General features: G+C 20.9%; 1 protein-coding gene across 1 annotated transcript; it reads right to left on the reverse strand.

The window, feature by feature from the left end:
- Positions 1-8,202: 8,202 nt before the first annotated feature.
- On the reverse strand, positions 8,203-9,542 carry LOC128959329 (U21-ctenitoxin-Pn1a-like). The gene is made up of 4 exons (XM_054305270.1): positions 9,487-9,542; positions 9,149-9,395; positions 8,472-8,934; positions 8,203-8,388 (listed from the first exon to the last, which is right to left on the reverse strand). The coding sequence occupies exons 1-4, from the start codon at positions 9,506-9,508 to the stop codon at positions 8,203-8,205; spliced, it is 918 nt and encodes a 305-aa protein (XP_054161245.1). The 5' UTR covers positions 9,509-9,542.
- Between the last annotated feature and the right edge of the window lie 313 nt (positions 9,543-9,855).

Raw genomic sequence — 9,855 nt, forward strand, 5'->3', positions numbered from 1 at the left:
TCAAATATTTAGAAAACCATCTGTAATCGTTCATAAAAATAAATTATATGTTTGTGGTGGTTCTTCACTTTTCAATTTAAAATCATGTGAAGTTTACGATAGTAATAAAAATGAATGGATATATATTGCATCAATGTCTACATATAAAGATCATTTTAATTTAGTTTCACTAAACGATTATATTTATTCATTGGGCAGTGCTAATTCTTATGATAATAACATTGAAAAATATGATCCTGTTAAAGACCAGTGGACAATAATTGGCAACATAACTATTGATATGTATTATTTGTTTGATTTTTAACATTAGTATAATTGGTTTATATATATAATTGGTTAAAACAAATATAGAGATCCATCATGTGCTGTTGTATTTATGAATTTTATTTATGCTTGTGGTTCTGGTTATAAATTTGGAAATAATTGTTGGAAATATGACCCAAGAAATAATAGCTGGATTGCTATAGGTAATAATAAAAAAATTATTTATATATTTTATTAATTTTTAATATTTTTTCTAACATAAAAAACTATCTACATCAATAAGCATCACCAAAAAAATATATAAGTTACTGCAACTTGATAGTTTACAATGAAAAATTATTTAATTTTATAAATTTTTATGTCAACAGTAAGTAATATATTTTTTTATTTTTTATTAGTTTAGTAAAAAAAACACAAGAAATAGACACCCTTTAAATTATAATTATTGTTTTAAAATTTTTATAGGAGAATTAACTTTTCAAGTATACGATTACTTATCTGATGAATGGATTAATGAAACAACAATACCATTGTTTGAAGTTTATGAAGTAATTAAATTATTTTTAACATTTATTGTAAAATAATATTTGTTTTTTATGGAAATATTAGGTGATTGGATTTACTTCTTTTTAATATATGTTATTAATAATAATAATAATTATAAAAATGTTATTAATTGTATGTAATTAAAAATGTTTAGTATTAATAATACTTTTAATTATATTGAAATCATTATTAATATATTCAATTTATAAATAAAAATATAAATTATATAAAGAAAAAAACTTAAATCTTACTATATTAAAATGTTATAATTATAAATAATAAAAAAAATTAAATACTCTCTCTCTATTATTATCTGTCGGTCTGTCGGTCTGTCGGTCTGTCGGTCTGTCGGTCTGTCGGTCTGTCGGTCTGTCGGTCTGTCGGTATGTCTATTGATTTGTTTGACGGCCTGTCAGTCAATTTGTCTGATTTTAAATTCAAAAATAATTTATTATTTATTATTTATTATTTATTATTTATTATTTATTATTTATTATTTATTATTTATTATTTATTATTTATTATTTATTATTTATTATTTATTATTTATTATTTATTATTTATTATTTATTATTTATTATTTATTATTTATTATTTATTATTTATTATTTATTATTTATTATTTATTATTTATTATTTATTATTTATTATTTATTATTTATTATTTATTATTTATTATTTATTATTTATTATTTATTATTTATTATTTATTATTTATTATTTATTATTTATTATTTATTATTTATTATTTATTATTTATTATTTATTATTTATTATTTATTATTTATTATTTATTATTTATTATTTATTATTTATTATTTATTATTTATTATTTATTATTTATTATTTATTATTTATTATTTATTATTTATTATTTATTATTTATTATTTATTATTTATTATTTATTATTTATTATTTATTATTTATTATTTATTATTTATTATTTATTATTTATTATTTATTATTTATTATTTATTATTTATTATTTATTATTTATTATTTATTATTTATTATTTATTATTTATTATTTATTATTTATTATTTATTATTTATTATTTATTATTTATTATTTATTATTTATTATTTATTATTTATTATTTATTATTTATTATTTATTATTTATTATTTATTATTTATTATTATTATTATTTATTATTATTATTTATTATATTCTGTCTGTATGTCTGTATGTCTGTATGTCTGTATGTCTGTATGTCTGTATGTCTGTATGTCTGTATGTCTGTATGTCTGTATGTCTGTATGTCTGTATGTCTGTATGTCTGTATATCTGTATGTCTGTATGTCTGTATGTCTGTATATCTGTATGTCTGTATGTCTGTCGATAACGACAACCCGAAATAGATACCAGGACGGTCAACTATTGAACTATCGGCGGTTATGAGTGATATACACAATAAAACCAACAATACTAGAGAGAAACATAGTTTAAGGGTTCTCAAAACCCCGTGCAATGCAATCATTGTAAAAACGGGTGATACAAATAATGGATATTGTCTTTCGGTCCGTCGGTCTGTCTTTTGATTTGTTTATAGATTATACATTATTTATGAATTATGATATCAGACAAACCTATAAATCAAAAGATCGCAGATTCACAGACCTTTAGTTTGACAGAATAAAAATCATCAAACATTAGATTTTAATTTAATTAATTTTAAATATTTAATAGTTTTAATTAATTAATTTTTAATAAAATTCAGTTAATAATAATTTTTTCGTTTTAAAATAGTAAATTCATTATAAAAGATAAATTTATTACAATTAAAAGTTTTATTATAATTAATTTATAACTATTATAAAAAATTCTATAATATTCAATTATATAATAATTTAATATTAGTAATATGAATACTAATTTTTTAACATATATATATTGTTAATATTAATATGTTAATTATATTGTAGAAAATGTTGTCGTCTATATTATTATAAATAATTAATTGATTATTTTATAATTAAATAGTTATTATAAATTATAATTACAGTATAAATGTCATTTAATGGTATTGATGTTTGATTTATCCATTTATCAGCTAAATCATCGTATATATAAAAAAATCTCCCTTTAAATATAAAAAAGTATAATTTTAATTAAAAAAAATTTAAATTATTTTAAATTTAATATGAAATAACTAATATAATTTATAAAATATTTGTTGATGAATATTTTAATTAGTTTATAATGATTTATTGAAATTAGTAAAACAAATATATATTGTAACTAAATATTACCTTTGTAACTAAAAATAAACAATTTTCCATTATAGACTAACAATCTGCAGTTAATTTGATAATATATAGATGCTATTTAATAAATAAATATAAAGAAATTAATTAATTTAATAAAATATTTATAAATTAATAAAAAAACAATGATAATTTAATTATAAATACTAAAACAAATTAGATATTAAAATTTATAATTACTATATAATAATATATATACTATAATAATATATATAAAAACATTTTTATTTATTACCAATTTTAATCCAGTTATTATTAGATGGGTCGTATTTCCAACAAATTTCATAAAATGTACCAGCACCACAAGCATAGATAAAGTTATTAAATGCCACAGCACATTCAGGATTTTTCTCTCTATATAAATTAATTGATAATAATAACAATTGTTTATCTAGAAAATAAATAATACTTATAAATAGTAATATTGCTAATTAAACTCCATTGATCATTAATTGAATCATATCTTTCCAAATTAGTTTGTCCGCCAAATGCATAAATATAATCATTTAATGAAACTAAATTAAAATTATTTCGAGATGTAGACATCGATGAAATAAATTTCCATTTACTTTCATTGCTATCATAAACTTCACATGATTTATAATCAATACCAATGTCAATACCGCCACAAGTATATAATTTATTTTTATGAACAATTATAGCATGTGATCTGCAAAGATAAAAATTTTGTAAATTTAAATATAAAAATAATTAATATTTTACTAAATGCATACCGACATATCTTTATAAAATTATAATTGTAATCAAATAATAAATTTAATATATTTAATCTAAATTTAAACGTATCATAATTTTATTATAAAATTAATATATAAATTTTGATTTATCTTACCGCCTTGGTACATTTAAAAAGGAAATTTTCTTGAATAAATTAACATAAGGATCGCATACAGAAACTAATTTGAGAGCGAAAGACTAAAAAAACAAATAAAATAAATTAATTAGTTAAAATAACTGATATATAAGATTTTGTTGTATTTGATATGCTAATTAAAAATGTAATTATAATAATAATTAAAATTTAAAAATATTAGAAAAATTATTCATATAAATTATAATTTAAAAACTTTATAACTTATATTTTTAGACAATAACATTAGTTAATTATATTATTAAATATTTTTATTAAAATTATTATAAAATAAATTTTTATTTAAACTTACATTAATTGCTATGTCAGTATGTCCACCAATTGAATAGATATTGTTGTTATATTGAATTAAGTTATAAACACCTGCTTTATTGAAAATTGTTTTTGTGTCTGACCAGATATTTTTATTATAATCATATTTTTTACAAACAATATAAGTTTGGTTCAAATTACGTCCACATGCTAATATAAAACTTAAATAATTGACAATTGGTAACAAATTTTGTAGAATTAATTCTCCTTCATAAAAATAACTTAATTGTGGTTTAAAATTATTGATTTCTGTAATATTGGCTAATTTTTTATCTTCATTGTTGATTACTTCATAATTATAGAAACAATACAATGAATTGTCTTTCTGTTGAAAATTATTTTTGTTTATCAATTGTTTAAATTCACAAATTGCTTCTTTGTTAATAATATGACTTTTTGCGTCATTGTTATGCCATTTATAAAATAATATATATATACTAATGTTAAAATTGTTATATAACTTGTTTATTAGGTAATTGTGTTTATCGAAAACACAATTAGTAGTTAATTTATTTCTAATATTCGATGCAATTAATTGATTAATTATGTTGTGATAATATCTAATTTTTAGATTCATAATAAATACTGAGTAAAGATTATTGTAGGGATTTAGTAATACATTTGCCAATTTATCTACACTATCATTTCCACCTCTTATTTTTATTAATAAAATTTTTAAATAATTTGTTTGATTTTGATTATAATTACTAAAATCAGTTAACAAACTATTAAATTCAGTAAAAACACTATCACTAATATACGGATCATATTTTAACATAAATTTTTTGATATCGTTTAATTTAATTTCAATTTCCAACATATTATCAAAGTAATCTACAAATTGATTTACTAAGCTATCATTAATTGTATAAATTATTGCATTTTGTTTAATTGCAATTGAATTTAAATTTCTCACTACATTAATTGGTAGCAAATGATATTCAATTACCTTTTCTAAATCCTGATTACTAGATTTTAATAATCTTGGTAAATTACTGACATATCTGAGTGCATCGGTTACTTTTATAAACATAACATCAGGTACTATGTCGCCGACTAGTCTGAAATTATATTCATTTAATATATTTTTGTAATCAATGTCAAGTAAACCCAAATAATCAGAAATTTGAATTAAATAATATTTAATATTTGCGGCAAGATTTCTCTCTAATTGATGGACATCTTTATTTTCTTCATTTTTATTTTCTACCGAAACGATGACATTTCCGCCAAATACTTTGCCGACCACTACATGTGTTGCATCGATTTCGTCCAATAGCTTCATATCAATCAATGGTTTCAGTGATTCGTCGTTTATATTAATTGATTCCTCTTTTGTCTTCATTTTTTGTATGACTGAAACTTTTGCGCAACTGTAATGAAATTTAAAAAAACAAGTTATAAATATTTTTAATTAATATATTAAAAAATATATCTACTGTAGATTAATATCTAATTTACCGATTATATATATATATTAAAAACAATTATTTTTACTTTAAACAATAATTAGATATATATATATATGGTATATATATATACAATTCATATTAAAAATTTATTTAAAAAAACTAAATGCTAATATAATAGATATTCACTGAATAATAATAATATATACTGTATATACTTAAACATATTAGACACATATATAAATTTTAACATATTATATTAATATACACTATATAATTGTGACTATAAATTATATATAATATAATTATAAAAACTAACCGATAGCTTGATTTTGTTTCGGATAAAAAATGGCCTGATCCGGATAATTCAAAATCAATCATCCCGAATAACATACTAAGTTTTAACGATGCACCAATGTCCATTTTATTAAATTTTTCCTTATAGGTGTCCGAATAGCTCATCTCAAGACTATTCATTGGCGTATCGGTAGTTGTGATGGCAGTGGACGGTATCGATTGGTTAAATAAATTAATTTTCCGAAACTGGTCGTTACGGGCGTCATAGTATTCACCGATATTTGCTGCCCGACTCAGCGATGATACAGTTATCGTATCGACAGCTAATAATGTTTTCTTATTTAAAAAAATAAATAAATTAAAATTAAATTAAAAATTTAATCAAAACAAATAATTGGTAAAAAGTATTATAGATTTTTATTAATAAAATTTGTTAATTAAGTATATGCTAAAAATTAATTTTATTATAATTAAAGGACAAATTAGAAATATATAATTTTTTAATTTTAAATATTTAATAAATTAAAAATTATAATTAAATAATTATTATATTAATAACATACTTGGTTTGTTGATTGAAACAATGCTATAATAAAATATATTATTAATTGTTTGCACATATTTCTAATGTTTTGTTGTTGTTGTAATAGATTTGAAAATAAATTAGTAGTAATTAATAAAATAATAACAATAAGTAAAACAAACAACAATTTATTATTTAAAAAAAATTTGAGTAATTAAAAATCATTAAAAACAATATATTGTATTATTAAAAATAATATTTTAAATGTCATAATTATTATGAGAGAGAGAGAGAGAGAGAGAGAGAAAGAGATTAAATTAATCATATCTATATTTAACTAAAATTATATAAACTTTATATAATAAACATATTTATTAAAAAAAACATATTAACATATTATTAAATGTAAATTATTTTTGCACAGTCAGCAAAAAAAAATATCTGTTTTAATTAAAATTTGAATAATAAATTTGTTGAAAATTTTATATTAAATATTTTATTCATAAGTAACTAAAGGTTTTTTTTATTTATTTTTCTAGACATATAATTTCGATGGTTATGTAATCAATTATCAAATAATGATAATTAAAAAAAAATTATAAATGTTTTTTATTAACTAATATTAGTTATTTTCAAAAAAAATTTTAGACATAATTTCCGGGATAATTACTGGACTATTTATTTTATAATCTTAATTATTTTATTTAATTAATAAAATATATATATATATACAGTATATATATCAAACTAATATATTGTTAATAGTAATTAACATTTAATAAGTTATCATTAACTTCTTCGACTCCATAATCTGTTTCCCAGTTTTGACTTATCTATAGTTCCCGCGAATACCTTATAGTAGTCAATACCCGCGAGATTACGGTAACAATAGGCCGCCGATAGTATCCATTGCTGGTTTAGTATAGATCCCGTACACCCACCACTTTATTAAATAGATAGTCATATATTGATATATATATAAAAAAATTGATGATTTAATTTTTATATAACCACAAAAAAACTATTTACTTTTGACCATCAATTCCACCCCATTTCGATAGTCTGACCCAAATCTCAATGTAGACAACGTATGGATACTCTCCCGGCTGGACATCCCTGCCGTTGACAACATTGGATATCAAATCATTACTTTTATGCCATTCAAAGCACTGGTCATTCAACAGATGCGACTGACGACCGATACCACAATCATTGGTGTCCGTTATGTTCGGGTAATCACCGATTTCTAGGCCAACAACGACAACAACAACATCGGTAGTCAATATAAAAGCTAATGAAACCAAATAATAATAATTATAACTAATAAACATTTTTTTAGAAATATAATAATTATTGTTAACTAAATAAATTATAAAATAGTCATAAAATTATTAGAAAATTAAATTTTTAAGACACTTTAATATTTATTTATTAAATGGTATAATAATAACTTAATTTTTGAAAGCAATTAATTTAATTAATTTATTTATATATTACTGTATTAGTAGTTAGATTTTATTGTATCTATTCCTATACTGCATAAATGGAAATGTTCTCTGTATATAAAATCTAAAAACTGTTAATTTTACTATTAGTATTGATAGTTAGTCTATCAAAAAAAAATCTTTTAAATTAGTAATATTAGATAACTATTAGTTTTAATTAGAAATTATTTTAATTAATTTAATTTTTAAATTGTATTTTTTCTGATTTTATCGATAATCCAATTGATTTTTGTGGCAACTCTTATGAAATACATGCGCATCGGTTCGTAATCTTCGCATAATATTCCCAATTGACTCCACCAATCAACAGCAACACCTATTAGGACAGCCCTACCCCTAACATACTGTATCAGTGGACCACCGGTATCACCCTAACAAATAAAAACACATATACATACATTAAATAATATATATATATATTTATATTTTATATTTAAAGTAAAAATACTATTACATAACAAATTAGGGAACCGTTAGACTGTTTCGGATATGTGACGGCATATATCAGGTTTGGATCATTGTTTTGGGTGTCCATAGGATTGATGCGAATCCAACCCATTTGTAACTGAGATTTGAAAAAAATTCCTTCAGTCCAACCAAAACCTGCGATTACGGCGTACTCATAGTCAGTGTTGTTGTGATCGATAGTCGGCAAACAAATACCGTTTATCTGCCGATAATAGTGACCATTGTTTGTACTAAAATTCATCGGTATTTTCACATTAATCAGTGCTAAGTCATTGACAGCTGAATTGTTTTCGTGTTTAATGACTCTATTGATACCATAATCAATGCCCGGATATCTAACATCTATAAGTCCCGCATATATTTTATATGAACAGTTGTTACAGTTATCAAAACAGTGGGCAACAGTCAGTATCCAGTGCTGATTGAGTACAGTTCCCGTACATTCAGAACTGGATTTATATAAAAATAGATATATAATGTATTTATTATTAATATATTTATTTATTTGCAGACAGACAGGTAGGATAGATTTTTTAAATTAAATGTATAAAGTTGTTATTCAGGGGGTATTTGGGGGTTAAGAGGTCTTACCCTACCACCGCTTTAGCAACCGTTATGTTTGTAATACTGTATATATTAAGATATATAAAAAAGTCAAAATACGTGTGTTTGTTGTCTTTCCACTCCTCAATGTATACAATATATGGCAATTCAGCCCTCTTTGCGTCCCTTCCGTACACTATAGAGGATGAGGAAGAGGTCATAAAATCACGACTTGAATGAAATTTAAAGCACCGGTCGTCCATCAGATGCGACTCACGACCGATACCACAGTCAGTAGTATTAGTAATGTCCGGATAATCACCGATTTGTAGGCCAAACACAACAACATTGCAAACACCGATCATGACTTTCAAAGAGTTTAAAGTTTTAAAAAAAATAATTATTTGTTTGTTTTGTAATTTTCTGATTAATTGTTTTTTTTAAATAGTTTTACTTACACAACGCTATCAAACAAAACATTTTTATAATTGCATTAATAATTGCTTAAACATTTAAGTAAAATATTTAAAAACATTAACAACAAATAATTAAATGTAATAAATATTTATTTTTTTTAAAAAACGTATTTAATTTCAAAGTATTAAATATGATAAAAAAAATTTTGCTATGATTTTGTTATTTTCCATTAAATAAAATATTGTTTTCTACAGTATAATGAATATAATATTTCAGTAATTTTTTGTACAATATTTTATTTCATATAATTTATATTATCTATTTAAAAAAAAATATTTTTAAGAAAAACAATTTTCAAACATTTTCAAAAAATATAATATTATAAACATAATTAGGCTAAATAATTATTT

The sequence above is a fragment of the Oppia nitens genome, unplaced genomic scaffold (assembly GCF_028296485.1).
Source record: "Oppia nitens isolate AA-2021 unplaced genomic scaffold, nextdenovo-longstitch-racon4-pilon3 scaffold45_pilon_pilon_pilon, whole genome shotgun sequence".
In the NCBI taxonomy this organism is placed as follows: Eukaryota; Metazoa; Arthropoda; class Arachnida; order Sarcoptiformes; family Oppiidae; genus Oppia; species Oppia nitens.